We start from the raw sequence: 24,063 nt of genomic DNA, 5'->3' as shown, positions 1-24,063 counted from the left end.
GGTGGTGCTGGAGGCTGCCGCTGTGCTGGGTGAGTCCTGCCCCACACGTTAACATGGGACGAGGCTGAGCTGCAGATGGGGACGTGTCCCCACAAAACTCCCACCTCCTCTTGTCCGTGTGGAGCATTCGCAGCAGCCCAGCCCTGGGGCAGGGACGGCTCCAGTTAACACAAGCCAGTCCCTGCCACAACACAGCAGGAAGGCGCTGAAATATCCTCAAGTGAGTTTGGTTTCTTCTCCTCCTTGTTTCCTTCATCTTTCCACTGAATCTGCCTGAGCCTGAGCGCTGTTCAGCTGTCAGAAAGGTGTGGATTCCATAGGGAATGCAGCCCCACGTGAGCCTGAGCTGCCACAACCCCGGGACAAGGTTGTGCCTCTCGCCTCGTCTTTGGTGGCCTCTGCGATCTGGGGTGCAGGAGATGAGCGGAGCACAGGGCACAGCAGCCTCCAGTGCTCCAGCCTCACCCTCCAGACACTGGGGAAACCTTCATGGAAGAAATCCTGGTTTGTGCTGGGATCTGCTTGGATCTGCCCTTCCCAGCTCTGCCCTCGTTGGGGATGGGCGCTGGCTCGAGCCCAGCTGCTGGCCTGGGGCCAGTCTCTTACCTCCCATTTATTGTCCCTCTAAAGGCAATCCCTGGCAGAAAATGGGATTCAAGCAGTTCCTTAGCCTAGGCTGGCTCCCTGCTTTCTGTGTCCTATAGGCACTGGGCTGCTTGGCCACACCTAGCAGTGAGTGCTGGAGGGACAGGGGATAGGAGCTGCTGGCTGTGGAGGTTGCCAATGCTTGATTGAAAGCTCAATGGAGAGGAATTTGAAAAGGAGCTGAATTCTGATGGTTTCGGGCTTTGTTGGGGTCACTTGTTACTGCAGAAGGAATAGAGAGGCCCAAGGGAAACAGGGTCATTCCCAGGCTGTTACACTCCAGCATCACCTTTCTGAGGGTGCTTGTCTCTAGAAAGTGACTTGCTCCTCACATCAGCCTGCTTAAAGCTCCTGAGGGGAAGTGGCTCACGCTGGAAAGGGAGATGTTGTTCTGCAGTTTGCTTTGCAGGGCAGCCTGGCAAGCTTTGGTCAGGTTGCAGGGAGGAGCAGGGACCCTGGTGGAGAAGATGGGTGGGTTTTGTGTTGATGACCACTTGGGAAGCAGGAGCTGCAGAAGCGGATGGTGGATTCGTGATGTGCCAGCAGCAGGCTCAGGTCCTGCCTCCAAACCCTCCCTTTAGGGAAGAAGCAGTAGCTGAGGAACTCCCATCAGAGGCTTTGGCTTTGCAAGGAAAATGCTTCCTGATGGTGCTGCTGGGATTTATGGAAGTGGGTGCTGGGAGAGCTTGGACATTGCTGTTGGAGAGCAGTGAAGGGTTTTCCTGTGGTGCAGGGGTGAGACATGGCTCCCAGCCAGCCCCCTTCAGCATCAAAGCTTCACTTCCAGAAGAGGAATGAGGGGCAGTGCTGGGCCCTGGGCTGGCAGCTGTGGGGCCAGGCTGCTTCCCTGATCCTCACAGTGCCCGGGGTGAAGTGGAGAGGGGCTCAAACACACAGGGGCTCCTCATCCAAGTGGTCCACAGCAGCTCTCTGGGTGGTGCTGGCTCCAGCAGCCCCTCTGGCAGTGTCCTGCTGTCCCCGTGGTGGTGTCCAGCCCATATCCTGCAGTGTGCTTTGGAAGTGGAGCTGGCAGAGGCAGGTCTATGATCCCAGTGGGAAGAGACACCCAGCAAACGGCTCCAGGCCATTGCACTTCTTCATGGGCTTCGCGTTGTCCATGGGGTGACTCAAGAGGCATCAGTGAGTCCCTCAGTGGGTCACAGCTCTTATCTTGACACTTGGGCTGCTGCCTGCAGCAGCAGAATTGCTTTCCTCTGGGGAGCAGGGTGTTTCCAGCCCTGCACAGAGCCCGTTGTCATTAGTGCAGCCCAGGCTGTTGAAATGAAGCAGAGCTTGTGCTGGCAGTGCTCTGAATGGGATGTGCAGCGTGCCCAGGCTGCGGCTCTGACCTCATGGTACAGATCATGTCATTAGAAGGGTGATGAAAGCTGCAGCCCAGCTACCAAGAGCAAAGCTGGTGCAGGGCACGGTGGTGAGAAGGAGAGAGCAGGCTCCAGGAGATGGGATGTCCTGATTCAGAGCTGGGGTGACCTTGTCCTGTGGCAGTCTCATGTCCTCCTGTGTGGCTGATGTATGCCAGGAGCTGGCTTCTCTTGGTGCTGGGGACACTCACATCTCGCCAACGGGGATCAAAACCCGGGGCAAATCTTCAGGAATGCCTTCTTGCTGGGTACAGGGAAGGCCAGGCCTGCAGAAACCAGCCTGGTGGAGCAGCTGGGGCATGATACATCCCCTGGGATAGCTGGCAGCAAGATGAGGAGCCGTCCTGGGCTTCTCCCTGGTCCAGTGACATGATTGCAGTGCTGGTCACTGCATTGCCTCCAACACCATCTCCTTTCCCAAGGCTGTGGAAGTGCAAGTCTCTTGGTCAGGACTTCTGAGCTCCACACTGGTGGGAGCTTGGGGAGTTTGCCTTCAGCCCGATGGAGCAGGATGGGCTCTGTCCCGCATCAACCACTTCCCATTGCCCTGGAATTTGGCTCCCTCTCCTTGGAGAGGTGCTGACCCCAGCCACTGCCACTGGTGGAGGCTGGGCCAGACATCACTGGGCAGAGCTGCACCAGCCTTACCAAGGGCTTAGGGCTGGAAGCTGGGAATGAGCAAGGATGTAGGAACAGGAGCTGCTCTGGTCGGTGTTCCTGGGAGCAAAGCATCCACAGGGGGATGAGACCTGGTGGTGCCCAGGATAGCTCCATGTGCACTGTGGGGCCTCCACAGCCCTGGTGAGGAATCAGGCTGCATGTACCATGGCAGGAGGGCAGAAGAGCCTGGATGTGGCCTCTGAATGAGACAAACCTTTAACCCAAAGGACAATCCCAAAGGAGAATCCATGACAGCACAGTGAGTCCATGCAAACACCATGCGATGCAGCCTGCCCGGCGCATGGCCCTGCAGATGCAGCATACATCACTCCACATCACAGCCTGGTACTGTGGGGTGACAACAATAAATATTCATTAAAGGCTGTCTCCTCGCCAGCTCCTCTGCCCTTGGCTCTGCTTGCAGAAATGTGCTTGTAGCTGAATTCTGATCCTGGTTTTTCCTTCTTTATAGGTTCAGAAGACCGGAAATTCTGCATCCTTTACCTTGCAGAGGTGAGTGCTGCTGTTGTCCAATTGAACTTTCTGCTGGGAGCTGAACACGGACCAACAACTCCGACCCTTTCTGCTGGGGCAGGAGCACTGGGCAGGCTGGTTTTTACTTCCTTCTTGATATGCCAGAGGTCTGGAAATGGCTGCAGCCACAATGTCTTAGTGAGAAGCTGTTAAGAGGAATCTGTGCTGGGGGAGGCTGGGCAGCACTGAGGCAGGTTTGCTTTTCCCCCGCCCCTGTGCACAGCATCTCACTTTGTCTTACTCTGGGATTCTTTACCTGGGGGCACATTTCCTTGCACACTGTTTTGTCTTTAGGCATCTTGCTTTTCTTGTCTTCAAGCACCCGGGTGTGGAGCCCTCAAATAAAATAAGGAAGCTCAGTCTAAAGGACATGTAATGATAGCTCTAAAGTCATGTGTGGCTGGTACATGGCTAAATGCTCTAAGGTTTGGGATCGCTCAGACATTGGCACAGTTACATTCGTGCTGTGAAGCAGCCAAGGAGACTGCAAAATTGGCTCATAGTGACTGGACCCATCTGATCGGTGGATGCTGGGGCTTTTTGTCCCTTTCAAGTGACTTTACTGTGTTCCTGCATTCAAGGCTTTGTATTTCCAGAGGTGGAAACGCGGGTGTGGGGAAGATCCCCAGGGCACAGAGGAGGAAGGGCAGACTTTGCTCAGCAGCACTGTGCCAGAACAAGCTATTGTGAAAGCTGGGTGAAAATGTCCAGAATGAAGTTGTTCACCTTGAGTGGCTGGGACGTGGGCCAGGCCATGACTTGCTGTGTAACCATCTTTTATGTTTTCCTCCTGTTCCTTCCTTGTCTCCTCTGTTTCTGCCTGGGGTGGTTGGGCAGGAGCTGCCTCCTCAGGGGTTTGCTCAGTGCCTGCCCCTGTGGAACACCAGGCATATTGATGTCTCCATACCCTAATCCTGTGCTGTGACTCAGAAGGGCTGTGATGGGTGTACCTCAGCGACATCCCAACAGTGGGATATGAGGCACCTGGCACTTTCTCATGCATTTGGAAAGATCCATTCAGACCTGACATGTAATTCAGTGCTTGGAGCCCCTTAAGTAGAAGTGCCTGAAAGATGTTTCATGAGATCCTGAGAGGTGAAAACTTGTCTTTAAGACTTAAGTGCATAAGCTCTTGAGGGGCTTAAATGGCTCTAATTGCTCTGGTCCTTGAGATCAGAGAATGGCTTTAAGATGAAAATAGGGAGACTGAGACGAGCTCTTAGGCAGAAGCTCTTCCCTGTGAGGGTGCTGAGGCGCTGGCACAGGGTGCCCAGAGAAGCTGTGGCTGCCCCATCCCTGGCAGTGTTCAAGGCCAGGTTGGACACAGGGGCTTGGAGCAAGCTGCTCTAGTGGAAGGGGTCCTTGCCCATGGCAGGGGTTGGAGCTGGATGAGCTTTAAGGTTCCTTCCAGCACAAACCAGGCTGGGATCCTGTGATTCTCTATCAGTGACATGTGTTGCATTTGGAGTGTTGTATATAAAATGTGAAACATTTGCTTTCCTACATGCATGCTCTTCCAGAGGACAGTAGATCTGAACTGGCCACTGTCATGGGATTCTCCAGTTCCTCCTGGAGGTATTTTGGAGCAGGTTGCAAGTGAGGCAGGAGTTTCCTGACCTGCAGTTACCAGCAGGTTTGCTGCATGCCCATACCCTGGAGTGGCTGCTCACACCCTGCACTAGCCCAGGGCTTTCAGGTGACACTGGGGCATCCTCTGGCTCAAAGACAGCACCTTGCTGTGCAGGGCATCCCCTGTGCCACCCATTCCCTCCCAGACCCCACAGGGGTGCTTTGAGGCTGCTGGTCTGCACTGAGATCAGGCTGGTGTGAGGAGGTGATTCTCCAGTGTTGTGGTTTGGCTGGGTCTTTGCTGCAAGGAAGGGGGAAGGTGGCTTCTGTGTGTACATAGCACAGATAGAAAGGCCAGTGTTCACGCTTCAGGGGCCAGTGGAGCAGTTCTAGCTGTGGGTCTCATCAGACTCTCCAGCAATGAGTAATTCTGGCTCAAAGGGGAAGCTGAGGTGCAGGAGGGACGTGCCTGTGAGTCAGCAGTGACCCAGGGCAGGACGGTGCCCTCCTGACTTCCCCATGGCTGCTCTTCTGGGACCAGTGACCTGCAGTGCTGCAAGGACAGGGCTGGTGAGGTATGAGAGCAGAAACCTCACACTTGTGCTGTGTGTAGGTTGTGTGGCTCAATGAATTGTCCTCAGGCAAATGGAGACTTCTTAACTGATGGGATGCTGCTGTGGGAGCCAGCCTGAGAGCATCTGAGCATCCTTTTCCTGCAGGGAAGCTAAGAAGAGAATCGCCTTCAGGTCATCTCTTCTTTGTATTCAGTTGTCAGGAGCAAAGCTTTAGTTACAGGGCTGTTTGCATGGGGTGTCACCAGGAGGTTTTAAGTCTTGGTGGGATGGAGAACATGGTCTCCCTCAAAGGCATTCCTGCAGGCTGGCTGCACACAGGGGGGTTGCAGGGGCTGGTGGGAGCGTCAGTTTGTGGCGTTCAGGTTATTTTTGCAGTGGGGTGGGTTCAAGGCATGGGCTGCTGTCAAATGAAAGCTGTGATTTGGGTCCGGTGAAGCATCACTCGCTGCTGGTAGATGTGGCTGTCCCACTGCCACTCCTGCCACTGCTTGTGGCAACTGGAAAGCTTTGTGTAAGAATGCAGGAGGGGATAGTGCTTGTGTGGACACAGCTTTTTTGGTCCCATGTCACCCTGAGAGTCTCTCTCCCTCCTCATCTGCTCTTTACAGAGGCTCTTTGCAGCCACTGCTCCATCCCTGGGCTTGCCAGCAGCACTTTACTCTGCCAGGAGCTTTTCCCTGGCTCAGCTCTGCCGGCTGGGCCTCTCCAGGGTGGATGTGATGGGTCTGGGGGGGTTGGTGCTCATCACTGAGCTCTTCTGTCACTGTGATCTGGGCAGACACATCCATTGTGCTGCCGTGACAGGGCCTGGAGGTTGCTGGACGCTCTCATGCTGCTGTTTCTAACCCACAAATCATCTGCAATGAGCTGTAATGTGTTTAGTGCTGCTGAGAGTCAAAAGGGAGCCCATGGGGCTGGGCTGATTTTGTGTTTGCTGCAGGAAGAGCTCTTTGCTGAGGCCTCGAGCTGTTCCCTCCTGCTCCTTCTCATCTGGAAGGTTTGTGATAAAGTTCTAACCCATAAGGCTGTGTTTTTGCATTCAGATCTGGCATGACCCAAAAGAGAAGTACGTTTCAATGTCTGTGAGATGCTTCATTGATTTTAAACATGAAAATCCCAGCTTTCAGGGGAAACTGGAGTGCCATAAACCAGCCACTGCTGCTCATCCTGCCTAATCACGTGTCAGTAAATCACTCCACGGAGCTTAGGTCCTGTGCATCCTGTTATTTACAGTGATCTTTACAGCCCAGTGTGGGTTACAGCAGAGGGGGGGTTGTTTTACAGCTCCCCAGGGTGGGAGTTGCAGTGCTTGGAGGTCCTGAGTGCGGGTGGCCCCGATGCTAGTGGGACACGTGGCCTCCTGGAAGGGCTAAATATAGGCTGGTGTTGGAAGGAATGCAGAAAGAGAGGAAGGTTCTCCCCTGAGCTGTCTGCTCTTGGGGCTTTTGCTCCTTGTGTGGTCATGGGGTAGCTGCGATAGTCCCAGCGCATAAGCAAGCCAGGGTTTGGGAGGGGAAGTTGGTACCTTTTGATCTGAGGAATGCTGTGTATACCTGGAAGCTTGTCTCATTTTTCTACCTGCCAGTTGGTACGTGAAGTACTCTCAGTGCATGTAAACCTGGTCCAGAGTGTGTTTCATTTTAGTGTGTTAAATCTAAATGAAACAGCTCAAAGTCAGTTGAACAGATTCTGCCTGTGGAAGCTCTGGGCTGGTTCAGTGTGGACCCATGTGTCTGCATCCTATAGAATTTGGAGGGTGTTTGTTGGGCTCCATTTCCCCTTTGGAGTGTGTTTGTTGGGCTCCATTTCCCCTTTGGAGTGTGTTTGTTGGGCTCCATTTCCCTCCTGCCCAAATTCCACTCCCTGCAGGACATGGACACCTCCTGTCATGACATGTGTAAAACCTGTCAGAGAAAGCATCAGCTGTGGTGGGAATCAGTAGCCCCACAGGGAGCCAGTGCAGAGATGTGAATGTGATCCAGGGCTGCCTTCACACCCTTCCCTGCTCCGGAAATGTCCCACTGATAGGAAACTGCAGATCAGTGTTTTATTGCATTGTTGGAAGGTTTTGATTCAAACCCAATGTATTCATTCTGAATTAAAATCAAACAGTTTTTCATCTGAAAAGCACAAGCAAATGGATCTTTTCCTCTGGAAGTTTTCATCTGCAGACACAGAATTCCTCTTGGAACAGAAAATCTTTCCAGTAGCAACTTCTTGGCCTGCTGTGATGAGCACGCTTACATAGCCGAGCCCAGTGATGCTGTGAATCCCTGGTTGATCTTGTTTTGCCTTGGAGATGCACATCCTAACTCTGCATGGGAGATCCTCTAGACGAGTGTTGGGGAAATCTTGGAATCACAGGCTGGTTTGTGTCGGAAGGAACCTTCAACTCTGGTCTGTAGCCCCAGCATCATCTTCCGTGAGGATTGCTCTGCCAGGGAGGGCTTGGGAAGCCTAGCTCTTACCTGCAGGCAGTCAGCATTGGCATGGTTAACATTGGTTGATTAAGTTGGATGTAAGCTGATGATGTGTTTTCATGTGATCACAGGGAGAACACGATGTACACACAGGTCTGTGAGGGTCAGAAGGGACTGAAAAAGGCTTGTGGGGGGAGGATGATCAGCAGCCATGAGCTCCTGCATTGAGAGGATGGCATCAGTAATGATGACTTTGGGATTCAGTCAACTTTCCAGTTCCTCTGTTCTCTAACCCCAAAGTGGTAGCCCAAAGACCTGCATTTTGTGTTGCATTTGCTTTTGACCAAAATGTGATGGTTTTGGCAAGGCCCAAAGCAGAGGAAGTTGTTCCCCTTTTCCCGTTTCCCAGCATTAAGGAGGATCTGGTGCCCTGGGTTGGGCTCTGCTCTTGTGGTTTCCACCCCATCCCAGTTAGTTGTCGTCTTGGTGAGGCCTGAGCAGCCTGCGAGGTGACTTGGTCCTTTTCAGATGCTCTCTGTACTTTTAGTGGTTAAATGCAAGAAAATACCCACAAAAAGCAATGACAGCAAGGTCAGGTTAGAGCCATGAGCTCAGGAACCATCGAGGCTGTGAATGAGACATGGAGCTGTGCCCAGCACTGACCCCAGAGCAGCACTGGCCAAAGGGCACTGTGAGCCCTCCCGCACCTCCCTGCAGGAGGGGTTTAACCACAGCCCCTTGACAAAACAGAGCAGTGGTTTAGCAGTCCCTCAGCCTCGTTGGAACAGAAAACCCTGAATTTGGTGCTGTGAGAGTCACCCAGATGCCAGGGTGGGATTATAGCTGGGATTTACATTCCTGATGGGAGAAAGTCAAGTGTTGGCTGGCATTGGGTGCTGTGCGTGGGATGGAAGAAGGTAAAAGAGATGGGTGCTTGTCTGTGGAGCGAACTATGAGCTCTGTTGAAATTGCATCTCAATTTCCTTTAATTCATAGTAGGAAAAGAGATGCTTGTCAGATTTGGGGGCTGTTATTTGTCAGATGGGCTTGTACTGCAGTAAGGTGACAACCTCTGGCTGGGGTGGAGCAGGCACTGCAGGCAGGGCTGGAAGTGCTGGGAGAGCAGGAAACGTTCGTATCCCAGCTGGAGAAACAGCTAACCAGGGGCACTCTGCTTCCCTGGTTTGGGAATCTTTAAACACTTCGACCCAAATCTGAGTTTTGAGATGAGCATAAAATGGGCTTTTTGGAGCAGAAGTTCCTAATTTTTTTCCCCAGCCTTAACTCTGGTCACATTTCCCAGAGCTGATGTGATGCAGTTTCACTATTGGAGAGATGTTTAAAAGATCCAGGCACCTGTGGGTGATTTTAGGGTGGAACTGCTGCTCTCTGGGGCTGGCTGCATGGGCTGGAGCTTGCTGTCTTTGGTGCCGAGATGGCACCAAATGGCTTTGGGGCTGTGTTTGCATTGGGGAAGCTTGGTGTTATTGTCACTGGGGCTGCTCAGCCCTCAGCCCTCTTGCCTGAGTTTGCAGAATGGGAGGGCCGTGGACCTGCTCTCTGTTTGCCAGTGGTGTTTGCACTGGGAGCTCCATGCCTGCATAGTCTCAAGGCTGGAGTTTCCTGTGGAGGCTGTTATCTGATGATCCACTTAAGGACAAAGTGCTGGTCTGTGAGGTCCATGCCCTGTGTCCTTGCTGGCTGCTCCAAAGTGGGTGGACAAGATTCTTCAGGCTGGCTTTTCCTCCTGGAGGCTGAGCATCCTCCAAACTGTGCCATGACATCCCATGGCATCGCTCCATTTACTCTCTCCTTAGCAGCAGCATCTGAGTGCAGCAGGATCTGACCAGCGTGGGGTGAGCTGGAGACACTGGTTGGCTCTGCACCGTGAAGTAGCAGGTCCACTTTGCCATCTTAGTGCCTCTCAAGGCACCCATGTGTGTCTGCAGGACAATCAAAACCCATTTCCTAAGAGCTAGCCCTTGGTGTCACAAGGAAGGATGGCCACATCTATCCTTTGCCTTCATCTGTAGAGCCTCCCTGTCTTGAAAACAAGACACACAGCAATGAGCCACACATCTCTGGAGAGATTGCTGCGCCCTGCAAGCAGCCCCTCCGTGCACATCATCTGCTGAAGCACCAAGGGGACCCTGACACCTTTCAGTCATCCCAGCTTTCAATAGGCCCCCTGTTTTTATTGCCAGTGTTTGTTCTCTGGGCAGCACCGGTGTGTCCAGCAGTCCAAAACCCTGGACTGAGGAAGAGGGAAGACATGTGGTCCCCTTCACGCCCCTGCACAGCTCAGCACAGGAGCAAACTGAGCTTTCTCCTCAGGCTTGGCGCTGGGTTATGAAATACCAGGCATCTGCTGCCCGTGTTTTGTGCACAGGATATTCCCAGGGCTGCAATTTTGCTGGTGGAAGGTTTGCTCTGAGATTTAAAGCTATTGTAGTCTGGAGCCCGTTTCCGAGGTACTTCCCCTCTGGGATCTCTGTGGGGTTTGGCTGAGGACCAATGCTCTGAGTGCTCGAGGCCAGGGGCTGGGCAGAGAGGAGCTGGGCTGGGAGCCCTGACCCTGAACCATAAACCCTGCAGAGGAGAGGAGCCTGGGGAAAGGAGAAGTGCATCCTCCTGCTCTGTGGGGTTGGAGCACACACCCAAGGACCTGAGCACCGCTGGGAGCGTGTCTGCTGGCACAGTGAGGGAGGTGGTGGTGGGATGAGAACAGCCCCTGGCCAGGCTGGTCACTGAGAGGTGTCAGGCTGAGTCTGCCTCGTTGCTATTGTGTTATCTTGGTGTGTCAGGTACAGCCACCTGTGTACCTGATGCTCTTGTGCTGGGTCCTGTCAAAGGGGCACGTCTGCAGCGTGGGGTCTTAGTGTGTAGGGTCTGGGCGTCCCTTCTGTGATGTGCTGCTGTTCTCTGGTTGCTCCTCAGCTGCTCTATGGGCTACAGAGCCAACAGTCCCTCTATGGCTGGTGGCTGCTCGGGTAGCCAGGAGCTCTGCTTGGCCAGACCCCTTGCCTCTCCTTTCCCTGGGCGCAGTGGGGCCGAGTCTCAGCTGGGGAAGCATCCACAGGAGTGAGGTTTTCCCATGGAGGAGAAGGAACCTTTTCCTGGCTGTAGCAGGGCCCATTTGGGGCTTGTGTTGGCTCATCTGGGTCCTCTGTGATACACACCCGTGTTTTCCTCCTGCTCTCCCAGGGGCAGGACTGGCGTGGGATCTGGTGCTGCCGTGGGCTCCCTGAGCTCCCCTGTGTTTGGGCACACACCACCTGCAATAACATGTTTGTCCTAAAGGCTGGGTGAAGGCAGGCAGAAAGCAACTGGCAGCCACTTCACTTGCTGGCTTTATCTGGTCGCAAACACCCCCTTCACACCATCTGCATCCTCCTTTCCCAGCACGGGGAGATTAAACCCTGTTTTCTCTGTGTAAATATTGGCAGGCACAGCAGCAACCTCCCTGAATGAAAACAATAGTGGGGAGGCCAGTTCCCAGAGCCCTGTCAGCCCAAGTCCCTGCTCCAGCCTCCCCTGTGCACAGGAGCCCTGAGCTGGGCAGCTCGGTCCACGGCCAGGGGCTGGCCTCCAGGGACACGTGCCATCTGTAGAGCTTTGTCCCCTGTCCCCACCAGCCCTTCACGTGTCTGCCATCTCTCTGGCTGCATCCCAAAGGACTCTGTAGGAGCCTGTGCTTTAGAGGCAGCTGGGGGTGCTCACCTCATGTGGGTTGGGCTGCCTCTTTCGCCAGCACGGGTGAATATTACTGGGGGAAGCAGGTTGATGGAAGAGGGAGAAACAGAGCTCTTCCCTTGGGAGCCATAGAATCATATAGAATGGTTTGTGTTGGAAGGGACCTTAAAGCTCATCCAGCTCCAAGCCCTGCCACGGGCAGGGACACCTTCCACTAGAGCAGCTTGCTCCAAGCCCCTGTGTCCAACCTGGCCTTGAACACTGCCAGGGATGGGGCAGCCACAGCTTCTCTGGGCACCCTGTGCCAGCGCCTCAGCACCCTCACAGGGAAGAGCTTCTGCCTAAGAGCTCATCTCAGTCTCCCCTCTGGCAGGTTAAAGCCATTCCCCTTGGCCTGTCCCTACATCCCTTGTCCCAAGCCCCTCTCCAGCTTTCCTGCAGCCCCTTCAGGCACTGGAGCTGCTCTCAGGTCTCCCCTTCAGGAGCCTTCTCTTCTCCAGGCTGACCCAGCCCAGCTCTCTCAGCTTGGCTCCAGAGCAGAGCTGCTCCAGCCCTCGCAGCATCTCTGCGGACCAGAGGAAAATCTCCTCTCCTGGCTTTAATATTCCCAGGCAGCTGGGGCTGGGAAGCCTCTCCAGCTCACTGAGGCTGAACAGGAGGGAGAGGGGCACTTTGCTCTCAGCAGCCAGTGCGGGCTGAGCATCGCTTTATGCTAAATTCAATCGAAGAGATGGGGACTGTAATTGAATCAGTGAGGGGCTGCAGAGCAGGGGTAGGTGAGTGTGCATCCATCACAGGAAGAGGGATGTGAGATGTCCTTGGAATTGCTTTAAGTTTCATGCTGAGGGAATTGCAGAAGCTCAGTAGGGATGGAGTGTGCAGTGGTTACAGCATCAGTGTGGGCACTGGACTCCTTGTAGCTGAACTGATGTCTTTCAGGCTCTGCTGAGTCCTTGCTGTCATTCATTTCGGGTCCCAAGTACAGGGTGGGGAAATGCCAGCCTGGATCTCCAGCCCATTAGATGGGTACCCATCCTCTCCTCTAAAGACAGGAATCATTAGGTACCTCTAGGATGAGGGGTATCACAGTGGTGATCTACTGGTTTGGGACTGGGAGAGACTGAGACATCAGTAAAGAGAAAGAGCGCGGCGAGGCTCTGGGGGATGCTCAAAGCATCACTGCAACTCGAGATCTGCAGGGCAAGGGGGAGCCCCACCACCTTGTGTCCCTGAATCACAACCCCCTGTTCCTTTTGATAGCGCTCTGCAAGCCTGAGCATGCATTTTCTGTGTTTAAGCCTGTTCCTGCTGTAGGAGCAGATGTGGTGGTATCAGACATCGGAAAGGTTAAATCTCTTTCCTGGAAGTCTCCTTGGAGGGGCAAAGGGCTGAGCTGGAGATCTCTGTTGCCAGAGGTGACGTAGGAGGTTGGTTTATTTCCTGCTTTAGCAGGGATTTTGGATTAAAAGTGAATGAATTAGCATCCAATGAAAACAGTGGTTTAAATGGTGTGACTAAAGAGCATTTCCCCTTCGGTTGTGTTGTGTCTCCGGAGTCAGTCACAAAGCTGTGAGTTCCTTAGTTCTCTTTGGCCTTTCTGGGAAAAACAGGCTACTGTAGAGCTGCCCTTCTGGAAGGAAATCCTAGGGGGAAATGAAAAGTGTTTTTCCTGCCCTGTAGTACGAGACTCTTTTTTTCTCTGCCAAATCTGTCCTAAAATCCTGCCTTTTTTTTCCTTTATTTTTTCTTTTCATATCTGGTCTCAGAAGGGAAGATCAAACCAGGGGCATTTCTGGACCCTCTTTAGAGTGAAACCTGAAAAATCCCAGTGGGCAGCAAATGTTACTAATGCCTAATTTGAGATGAGCTCTTTACCAGCTTGGAGACATTTGCCAAGAGAAATTGCTTAGAAAGTTTCTTAAATGGGTGGGATTTGGCTTAAAGGTGGTTGATGTCCCAGCAAGAAACCTGGAGAGGGGCTTTGGCCAAGGGCCTGTAGGGACAGGCCAAGGGGAATGGCTTTAACCTGCCAGAGGGGAGACTGAGATGAGCTCTTAGGCAGAAGCTCTTCCCTGGGAGGGTGCTGAGGCGCTGGCACAGGGTGCCCAGAGAAGCTGTGGCTGCCCCATCCCTGGCAGTGTTCAAGGCCAGGTTGGACACAGGGGCTTGGAGCAAGCTGCTCTAGTGGAAGGTGTCCCTGCCCGTGGCAGGGGCTGGAGCTGGAGGAGCTTTAAGGTCCCCTCCAACCCAAACCAGGCTGGGATTCTGGGATTCCCCTGAGTTCTGCCTCCCCCAGCCGCACCCAGCTCAGAGGCTCTCGTGTCCATCAGCTCTCGCTGCGGCGCCTCGCTAATGTTTGCATTCGGCACAGAGCAATTTCCACCCTCTAAATTAGCTTTAATAGACGTGCTTCCACCGCGATGGCACAGGCTGCAGAGCTGCTGGTGCTCTGCCCGTGCCTCCCCGCTCTGCTCTGCACCGCAGCAGCCTCTCACCCCCTCTCCAGAGGAGATGACACTGAAGTTGATTTCCCATCTCTTTTCCTTTCTTGTTCCCGGAGCACAGGGCACTGGTGTGAGCTCTCCTGTTGTATTCATCTGCTACAGTGTGTTGGAAGCGAGTAGTTTGCAAACGAAGCCAGGGTCTGAGACATACAGCTAATGACCTTCTCTCTGCCTGTGTTTCCTTTACGTCAGAAGTCGGAGTGCTTATTAAGTTTGGAGGCTTACTCCCAGGAGCAGAAGAAGAGGATCTGCTGGTGTCTGGCTGAGAACATCACCAAGCAGCAACATCCAGCATCAGCTCCTACGGAGAGCAAGGTAAGAGATCCATGCGGGAGCTTGAGAACACTGCTTGGAGCATCACAGGGCTCTGTTCGTGGTAGGGGCTTTGCTCCAGGGATGCTCCTACCAGGAGAGCTGCTCTGGAGGCTGGTTTTCTGCTAGGAGAGAAGGGAGACTGTGGTCAGGCACTGCTATGTCTGCAGCTTCCTGCCCTGGTTGGGAAGCAGTTACTGCATTTGCATCTACTGACCTGAGTAGAGGCAGACTCCAGTGAGCAGGCGGCTTCTGAGACCTCCCAGCATCTGTATTTGGACAGCTGAGACCATGCAACCCAGTTTGTGGCCTTCCCTGAGAGCTTGGCTCTAGGGCACAGCTGAATGCAGAGGGAGAGGCTCAGGCCAGGGTCTCTGAGTCCTGATTAAAAGCCAAGGGCATGGGAGTCGTGGTGCAGAGATTTGGCCCTTTGCACACTCAGATGGGTTCAAGCGTTTGATCCAGACCCCACAGATGGCCTCAGAGCACAGAAAGGTCATTTGATGAGTGCTGCTTTTCATACCAGCAAGGCAGCAGCAGCACTTTTCCCATACTGAAGAGCTTCAGCCTGGCCCCAGGGCTCTGTCTCAGCAGCCCTGGCAAGAGATGTGTGTGTGGAGGGGGTTTGAAGCACTGTAGTTAACACCTCTCCATCTGCCTGGCTTTGGGGCTGGTGCTGCCACCACAGAGTTGTCTGAGACAGCAGCAATCTGCTGGAGTCATCCAATCCCCTGGGGACTGGGTTTGAACTCTCGGTGGGTGGAAAAGAGAAACCCACTGTGCTGAGTGTTTAAAGAGCTTCCAGTGAAGCAGATGGGGAGCTTGGGGGTAAAACCACCCGGATGCCTCCCCTTGGCTTCTGCGTGGTGGTGGAGCAGCTCCTGCCCCATGTTGCTGCATGGATACAGCCTTGGTGCATGGTCCTGGCTGGCTCAACGGCAGGGAGCGGGAGCGGTGCCACCAGAGGCAATGATGTGGCTTTTGCTCCGCAGCTCCCAAACTGGGTCAGTGCAAACCTCTCCGCAGGAGACAGCGCCTCTGGATTCCTTTTCCTGCACGTTTCAGATGTACTAAAATAGCAACAACATAGAGCCTGAGAAAACAGTTACCAGCTGTACCTCAGCAATGCAAATACCCCGGCAGCTAGCTCAGGGAGGTGACAACATGTCTCTTGTTTTCCTGCCGTGTGTCTGGCTGACACCACACAGTGCCCAGGCAGGGGGTTCCCGGCAGCTCCTTGGGGGATGCTTGCGATAGGAATGCTGCTGGGGGCTTGGCTTGGCTCTGGGCTGAGCTGGGTGTGATCCAGCCACGGGCTGGGGTTGCTCTGGGCTGATGCTGTGCAGGGACATACATCCGAGCATCTCCAGTAGATCCCAAAAGGGGGGATCTTGGCAGCTCTCTGTCATAAGACATCCTCGAGGACTTTGGGTTTTTGGATGCTGTTTGCCCTTCCTGCTCCAGACTTCATGGCAGCAGCTGGGACTTTGGCTTTCTGGTAGATGTACAGGCCCTGTGGCTCAGAGCAAAGCTCTCAGAGCATCTGCTCCTCATGTTCTGGAGGGAGCCAGGCTGCTGCATGGGTGAACAAATACTCAACACAAACCTAAGGCTTTTCAGTACCTCAGTAGCCAAGAGGGTGATCCCTGGGTGCAGTGGAGAGCCAGCGTGGGCCCTCCAAGGTTGTGACAAGGGGGTTTTGTCTTGGCTTGCCAAAACTGATGGAAATCCCACTGGGGCCGGGAGGGAGAAAAGGAGCAAGAGAGGCTTAACCATGTGCATAATTTTCATATCCCCATTTCCCATCCCAGCAAGGTGTAAACTGCTCAGGACGCAGTTTGAAAGCAAACCTGATCCTGAAATAGTGGGGGGAAGAAAGAGCAGCCCTGTGAGAGGCTACAGTGCCCGAGGAACAGGCGAGGTACTCAGTGGGGTGCTGGGGCCAGGGCAGGATGGGTGCCTGTGCTGGGGACAGGCTGTGGGCAGGAGCCCAGCACGGGTGAGCTGCAGTTGGAGCTGCTGTGACCAGGCTGCTCCACAGCTGGTTTGCCAGGGCACAGTCTCCAGGGATGCTAGTGTGCAGGAGCTGGGAAAGTCAGTCATGTTTTGCAAGGGAGAAGTGATCCATTAGCATTGCTTGTTGCTTACAAGTCATTCGATGCCAGGGCTATTTAGGGAAACAGAACAGTGTCTGTGTCCTGTGAAGAGGCAAATTAAGCTGGAAGTATCAGCCTCAGCATGGCTGATTCCTGCTCCAAGCAGGAATCTCATTTGCAAAGCCCTCAAAACTCCAGCTTGGCCAGAGGCAGCTCATGGGTCTGGGGCTCTGCCATGCGGTGGGAGCAAAGGGCTGGTGCAGCCTCAGTGCCAGGCAGAGATGTGCCATATGCCAGCTGAGTGCTGGAGAAAGGGACATTGTCTGGGCAGAGAGAGCTCCTCAGCAGTGAGAGAGCTGGGAACATCTCTCCTTCAACACCTTAACCCTGCTGTTAGTGCTGTCCATCAACAACAGAATTCCAGCCTGGTTTGTGCTGCAAGGAACCTTAAAGCTCCTCCAGTCCCAACTCCTGCCACGGGCAGGGACACCTTCCACTAGAGCAGCTTGCTCCAAGCCCCTGTGTCCAACCTGGCCTTGAACACTGCCAGGGATGGGGCAGCCACAGCTTCTCTGGGCACCCTGTGCCAGCGCCTCAGCACCCTCATAGGGAAGAGCTTCTTCCCTTCCTGAACAGACAGTTGTACTGAGGCAGAGCATCCCCAGCAGGGTGGGTACATCTGGAGAGGAGGGGCTGGACTGGCTGAACTGATGGAGGAAAAGTTGTATGGTGCCAGCTTCTTGGGGCTGAGGGAAATCAGAAGGGTTTGGGGCTTGGGATGGTACCTCTTGTTTTAAAAGGCCCCCTGAGCTGTGCCTGGCTAGGGCACCAGTAAGGGAAGTTCCTTGTGGCACAGGGTCTACAGCTCTGCAGAGCTGTCACTGCCTCTGGGAATGTCTCCTGGAGGATGGTGTCAAGCCTGGAGGATGCAGGGTGTGTGGAGCCCACTCTGCCTCCTGCTTTCAGAGCAGGTGGCTTAAGAGCAAAGCTGTTGATTTCTGGGAGACACAAGCGTACGGAGCATGTGGCATCCACTTCTGGAGACGTAGGAAGAGAAAGCCATGAGGGTTACAGCTGTGATGTATCCCATGGTCCCAACGGGCTTTTCCTGCCAGAGTCAGTTCAGGAGGAGCTCCGGGGATAACCGTGGCTGTTGGTGTGGTCCATGGTGGAGACATGGGCTCCAGTGGCTTCTCTGCTGCCACTGTAAGACTTGGCTGAACTCACAGCATGCTGCACCCATCCTGCCAGCTGCTGCAGGTCACAGGACTTGTTCTGTGGGGCTTTTCTCCCCCTGCAGAGCCTTCCCCTTCTCATCCTGGGGTCCAGGTCTCACTGGAGGCAGCTCCCTGCCTCTTGGCTGTGCTGAGCAAGGATCTGTTAAACCCATCTGCAGGGTGACCCAGCTTAGTGACAGATGTCCCCAGGCAGGGAAGTGTGGAGCCTGGGGCTGGGCTGGGCTGCTGAGGAACCACAGCAGCGGCAATGTGATTATAATTATGACTTAACTGAGTTAGTGAGGCTGCCTCCTTGGACCCAATCATGCCCATCTGTACAGAGCACGGGGCTTTCTATAACCCTGCATCTCTGCACTGGTCCTGTTCCTGGCTCAGCCCCACGAGGAATTGCATTAGCATGATTGAAGAGATGGCAAACAGCAGAGCAGGGGCAAGGAGAGGGCTCCCCGAGCTGGAGCTGCTCCAGCTGCTTGGGCTGCCAGGGAGATTAGTGGCACAGCACCCTGCTTATAACCAACCTGCCACCAGCTCTGATTCTCACTGCTTGTTTCTTTGTGTCTTCCACACTCAGAACGGCTGATTACTCTTCCTTCTGCCTCCGTGACCTGAGATTACCTCCGAGATGCTGCCTGGCTGTAGCTGAAAGATGTAGATTATCCTTAAACTAACTAATTCCGGACACTCGGTGGTGCGGACTCTGGGCCGTGGCAGTCCAGGATGGGTGCTCCCCTTGTCTCCCGCGGGAGCTGGTGGATCCTCAGCACTTTCCAAAGCCTGGTGGCCAGTGTCTCTCCCATGGCTGCTGATGGTGCGAGCAGGCATGGACCGATCCTGCGCCCGGCCCTTCCTGGCAGCGCTGGCTCCGGTGCTGGGAATGAGCCGCCGGTGGGTGCGTGGCCGGGAGGGACCGTCCGGCCCCTTCCTGGCTGTTCCTGTGCTCAGGAAGGGCAGGGCTGTTTCTGTCACTATTTACAGCGTGCTTGACAAGTGCAAGTAAATGTGCTGTCAACAAAAGCAAACAGCGTGTAATCGAGGGATGATTGAAACCAGGGCCGGTGGTGCGGGGAGGGCTCGGCGCTGGGCTGGGGTGCAGGGGTGGCCCTGCTCCCCTGGGTGCTCCCCCAGGAGCCGGCAGCACAGGGAAGGTTGAATGTGGGTGACTGCTCTCCTGTCCCATGCCCGGCCACCCCTGGTGGGCACCCAAGTCCCTCTGCAGTCCCTGTTCCCCAGCACCTCACTGCCCTCAGCACCACCCGTTCTTTTTACACTGAGTCACCTCCCAGACCTGCCGTTGGGGGGTGGCCATGTGCACACTTGGGCTGGCACAGCCGAGGGGCTCCTGGCACTGGGGTGGCTGTGATAAAACTTGGGGACAAGGTGCTTGTGACAAGGTTGGGGACAAGTGGGGTGAATCCATCTCTCTCTGGGTGCTTCACTCAGCAGCAGATATCAGAGTGTGTTTGGCTGTTTGATGGGGAAGAGAGGGAGCAACTCTTCCCTGTGAGGGTGCTGAGGCGCTGGCACAGGGTGCCCAGAGAAGCTGTGGCTGCCCCATCCCTGGCAGTGTTCAAGGCCAGGTTGGACACAGGGGCTTGGAGCAAGCTGCTCTAGTGGAAGGTGTCCCTGCCCGTGGCAGGGGTTGGAGCTGGATGAACTTTAAGGTCCCTTCCAACCCAAACCAGGCTGGGATCCTATGAACATGCACCTTCTCACTTTGTTTTTGGCTTAATAGTACTTCCCTTTTGGGCTGGGAACCTGCTGGCCCATCCATGGCAGCTCTGCTCCATAGGGCCCTGCTCACCAACCACTGTGGAGCAGACGGGGCAGGGCACAGCCACGGGTGCAGGAAACCTGGAGCTTCATCAGTGCCTGCTTTTCTTCCATGATCTCGACGAGGGAAGCTGGGCAGGGCTAAGCGCATCCTACCTGCATCGGAGGGGCCAGCCTGACCCCGGCCACACGCACCTCATGCTGCTGTCAGTGTGCTCAAATGGGGAGACAGCACTGAGGTTTATTCTGCCCCAATAAGGAAGGGTTCCAGCATCAGCTGCCAGAACTTGGGAGTCAGGATACAAAAGTAAAGCAAATAATTCCATGACAGTGAGCAGAGCCCGGCTCTCACCCTGGGCTGGGAAATGTATTAGTGGGGGCAGCCACAGGCTGTGGATTCAGGAGGCCATGGGATGGGAGGTGCTGTCCCTTGTGAATCAGGCTCCAGCTCAGCTCTCTCCACTTGAGTGTCTGGAGGAAGGAGTCCCTGCCAGAGGTCTCCATTCCATCAGAACGAATGGGACCCTTGAATCCATGTTGGTGATCTCAATGCATGGTGGCATGTGGATCTCACCCTCGGCACCCGACGGGCCAGGGGAAGGACAATGTGTTGATGTTAATTCAGCCGGGAGAGGAGCTGAAGAGAGAGCAGTAGATGTGAATCAGGCTGCAAATATAAAGTAGATGCAGTCCCATCCTGAGCCATATTCTTGCTGACTTTCAAGCCTTCTTTCATGGAACAAGCCCCAAATGCAACCAGGGCATTGAAGGCTGTGGGGAGATTTTATAGCTCCCTATGAGGCTTCAAAGCGTGTCTCAAATGTCCCTTTATGAATCTAAGGACCCTCTTTGTGCAGTAGCCTGACTCAATTCCCTGCAGTGCAAGTGAGCCTGGGTGAGTGTTGAGGGGTCCTGGGCTCATCTTTCACCTCATCATTCCCTTCCTGCACATCAGTTGGCTTCCAGCCCTAAGCACAGGGGCACACAAAGCCTGGGCAGGTGGAGGTTCTACTGACTGCTCACTGGGGATGGATGAGATGTGGGGCTGGGCTTTGTGGCATCTCCTTCAGCACCAAGCCCAGGCTCCATCAGGCTCTTGGTGCTGGTGTTGGTGGCATGGAGGTGCTGAGGCTGCCAGCCCAGGACAGCTCAGGGGCTCCTGAGGTCCCTGTGTGCTGGGAGCGAGCAGGAGGGATGGTGGAGCAGATGGAGCAGCTGAGAGCCATGCTCCAGTTTTATCTGTTCATGTGCTCAGCTGCATCCAGAGCCATGAGGAAAGCAGAGCTCTGCCCTCCAGCAAACACCAGCTCGTTTCTCTGGTGCTGTGTGATGTTCTCCTGGCCATGTCCAGTGCCAAGAGTGAACCTTCCCACATCCTTCCAGGCACGGTTCTTTAGTAGTAGCTGGAGCAGCTGCCAACAATTCCATAGTGGCCAGAGGTGGTGTTAAACCCTGGAGGTTTGCTCCTCATGGAGCCCCAGCAGAGCTGGTAAGAGTGAGTGTTGGGATCAGGGCTGGTCAAAGCCCAGACTCAGACTCAGCACTGGTTTAAGCCAGTGCTGCTGTCAGTGAAGGTGCTGGAAGTGGTGCAGTGCTGCCTGTGAAGGGGGACACTGCCTGTGCCAGGCAGGGCTGGCAATGTCTGCTCCACTGGAGCATTCCTGTGCCCGAGTGACTCCTGTTCCAGGTAGCTGATGGTGCTCTCCCCTGCTGTGGTGGGGAGCTGCGAGCCTGTGCTTGGGCAGACTCTGAAGGCAAGTTCAAGCAACTCCTTGCAAAAGTTACTCAAACCCTGATGTCTTTGTAAAGCTAGAGAGTGTGTTTGAAATGCTGGGGGCCTCTGGGTGGTGATACCCAGGGCTGTGTGTGACTGGGAGACATGGCTCCATCCTGTCCCATGGGATTCTCTGGCCCTTTGTGAGGCTTGGCATCCTGCCCTCTAACAAGCACCTTCCTGATGGAGTGGCAAGAGCAGCAAGGGGATTACACTGCAGAGCATCTCCCACCTCAGAGCTTTCACTTTTTCCATAGAAAGTAGTTTGGGGAAAAAGCCCGACTGTGAACCTGCAGCAGTTTCATCAGGAGGAAGCATCAGAACCAGCCTGCAGCGTGGTGTCACTCAGGGGCAGGAGAGGGCAGGTGAGGGGGAGCTGCACAAGTGAATGTGTCAGGTCTCAGGGCGATGCTCAGCTCTTCGAGGCCAAGCGATCGTCTGGTTTTACCAACGGGTAACAGCACCTCAGGGCTCAGAGCAGAGCCAGGAATAGCACAATGGGCACAAGGGAGCCAGGGTGGGGGGAGGCTGGAGCAGCTTCAGCTGCTGCTTTACACAGACACCAGTAAGTGCAGCAGCAGAGCCGAGCGCTGCGGCCACACGTGCCAAAGGCTGCAGATGCACCCAGAGCCCACCTTGGTAGGTTTTGCTTTCAGAGGCTGCAGTCTGGGGCTGTACCCTTTGCTGGGCAGGATCTGGGCACAGGCTGAGGAAGCAGCACAACGGGGATGTCCTTTCAGATCAAAGGTGTCTGCTCTGCTCCCTGCGCTGGTCGCCATGTGCTGGGCTGGTCCCTGCTGTCTCCTGGGGAACCTGTGGCTGCTGCCTGGCTTCGAGTTTGAAGGGTTCATGATGGGCAGCATCTGAAGGAGTGAAGGGGCATGTAGTGATGGGGACTTCCTGAGGCTCCCTGTGCCATATACATCAGCTGGCTCTTGCTGGGGGAGCGGCACTACAGTGCTCTGACAACATGGGCTTTGTGCTCCAGGGGCTTTTCCAGCCTTTTGCATACTCTCTGTTCACTGGCACTGGGGAACACCAACGAATTCAGCCTTTACTGCTGAAATCAGAGCTGTGTGCAGGGGATGGAGGGCACTGGGCAGGGGACAGGTTGGGGTCTGGAGCTGGGACTGCGTTCTCAGCTGCTCAGCCAAAGTACGTGGCGTGGGGAGGTTCTGCCTCTGCCAGGGGCAAGGCTCATGCCCTCGGTTAAGCCCTGGCTCCTGTTCAGGGCTGTGTTGCAGGGAGCAGAGGCACAGGGAGCAGCACTGCAGCGGCAGGGCTGGGCGATACCCCGCTCAGGCACCCTTTGCAGAGCTATCAATTGGGGATGACAGTAATGGGAAATGGGATTAGTGCAGGCTGCTGCCACGGGATCATTTCTTCCCTTGGAGGAGGATTTCTCCTTCCAGGGCTCTGAGATGCTTCATGGCCAGGGATTTTGGGTGGTGTGAATGTTCCTGCTGGTTGGGTTTCTACACCCATGCTTGCTTTTGCTCTTACACTAATTGCTCTGGATCAATTATTCATGGATTCAGTAATGAAGCAGGGAATGAGTACAAAGCTGCTGTGTTCCATCGCGGCTTGAGGAAGGCAGGAGTGGAGCTGCTTGGGGGATTCTCCTTGTGAGGACTCTCCCATGACTCCCATGAGGTTTTTCTCAAGTTCCAGTAGTTCTGCTTTGTATTTCTGCCTTCTTTTCCTTCCTCTCAACCCCATGCTATGTATTGGATGCCTCTTCCTCTAGCCATGTACTTTGTGTTCCTCGTGGTCACATTTGAAGTCTTGAGGTGTGCATCACCAACGGTTTTGGTAGCGTATCACAGGGCCAGTTAGAGGTTTCTGATCTGATGGCTCAGTTTGTCCATGTTAAGGACTGAAATGGTAATATTTTTCTTCCACCTTAGCAAAAAACTCTTTGGAAACCCTGATGTTTCCCTGGGTGATGGAGGTGCTGTTTTCCCCACATCCCATCTGCCCTGGGGAGGGATGTTGCCTCTGCACAGGGAACACACTGCCAGCAGTGAAGCTGGCTGCATCCTTCCCAAAATCCCCCTGGAGAGGGACTTAGTCTCATTCCAATGGAGTTCAATGCTTCTGGGGAGAGGTGAGGCACCTTTGAGCAAGGATAGATTGAAGGGCAGCAGGAGCCAGAGAGGTTCCTCCATGGGGCACACAGAGGATGGGACTGCCAAGGTGTGGGGACAGCCCATGGGAGCACCTCTGCCAGCTGGATCTCGGGAGGTCCATTGGCTTCTCCTGCAGGGAGAGCACAGTCAGAGCAGCACAGTCACTGCTCTCCCATTCACCTCGATGTCCAACAGTCTGTTACCTGCAGGGACTTTCCTGCTTTTCCCAATCCCTGATTGCCCCATCCCTGGCAGTGTTCAAGGCCAGGTTGGACACAGGGGCTTGGAGCAAGCTGCTCTAGTGGAAGGGGTCCCTGCCCGTGGCAGGGGTTGGAGCTGGAGGAGCTTTAAGGTCCCTTCCAACCCCAACCCGTCTGGGATTCTCTGAGGCTGAGGTGCAGGGCAGTGCTCCAAGGCTTGTTTAGCCTCCTCTTCCTCACTATTACTGCAAGAGGAAGATGTGCATTGCAAAACCTGAGCATCCGCATCAGCAGCCAGGAAAGGCTGAATTCCGTTTTCTTGTACCCGGGTGTTACTTGAGCCACGTGGCTCAAGGAGCAGAGGTCTTGAAATACGAAGCTGAAGCCTCAAAACCATCCCTGCCCTCGCCAAGCTGGGGATTTAAGGGGATGCCGCCCATCACAGCACCTCTGGCAGCACCAGGGGAAGTCAGTGCAGGCTGCAGCTCACAGCTGGGCTGGCTCTGGGGCTGGTGTTTTCCCAGCTGGCAGTCCCGGCTGTGGGACACCAGAAAGGGAACGT

The 24,063-nt window shown here is 54.7% G+C and overlaps 1 protein-coding gene across 1 annotated transcript in view; it reads left to right on the top strand.

Moving 5' to 3' along the window:
• Positions 1 to 24,063, top strand: part of RGS3 (regulator of G protein signaling 3) — a 74,785-nt gene that overhangs the window by 38,008 nt on the left and 12,714 nt on the right. The window contains 2 exon segments of the mRNA XM_061479591.1: positions 3,160 to 3,200; positions 14,175 to 14,297. Of these exon segments, the coding sequence (XP_061335575.1) occupies positions 3,160 to 3,200; positions 14,175 to 14,297 (164 nt within the window).

This window comes from Pezoporus flaviventris, unplaced genomic scaffold (genome assembly GCF_033815535.1).
Source record: "Pezoporus flaviventris isolate CSIRO_AGI_PZ_B2104156 unplaced genomic scaffold, CSIRO_AGI_Pfla_v1 ptg000154l, whole genome shotgun sequence".
NCBI classification, from domain to species: domain Eukaryota; kingdom Metazoa; phylum Chordata; class Aves; order Psittaciformes; family Psittacidae; genus Pezoporus; species Pezoporus flaviventris.
The sequence above is the reverse complement of the archived record's forward strand: the minus strand, read 5'-3'. Positions and strand labels throughout refer to the sequence as shown.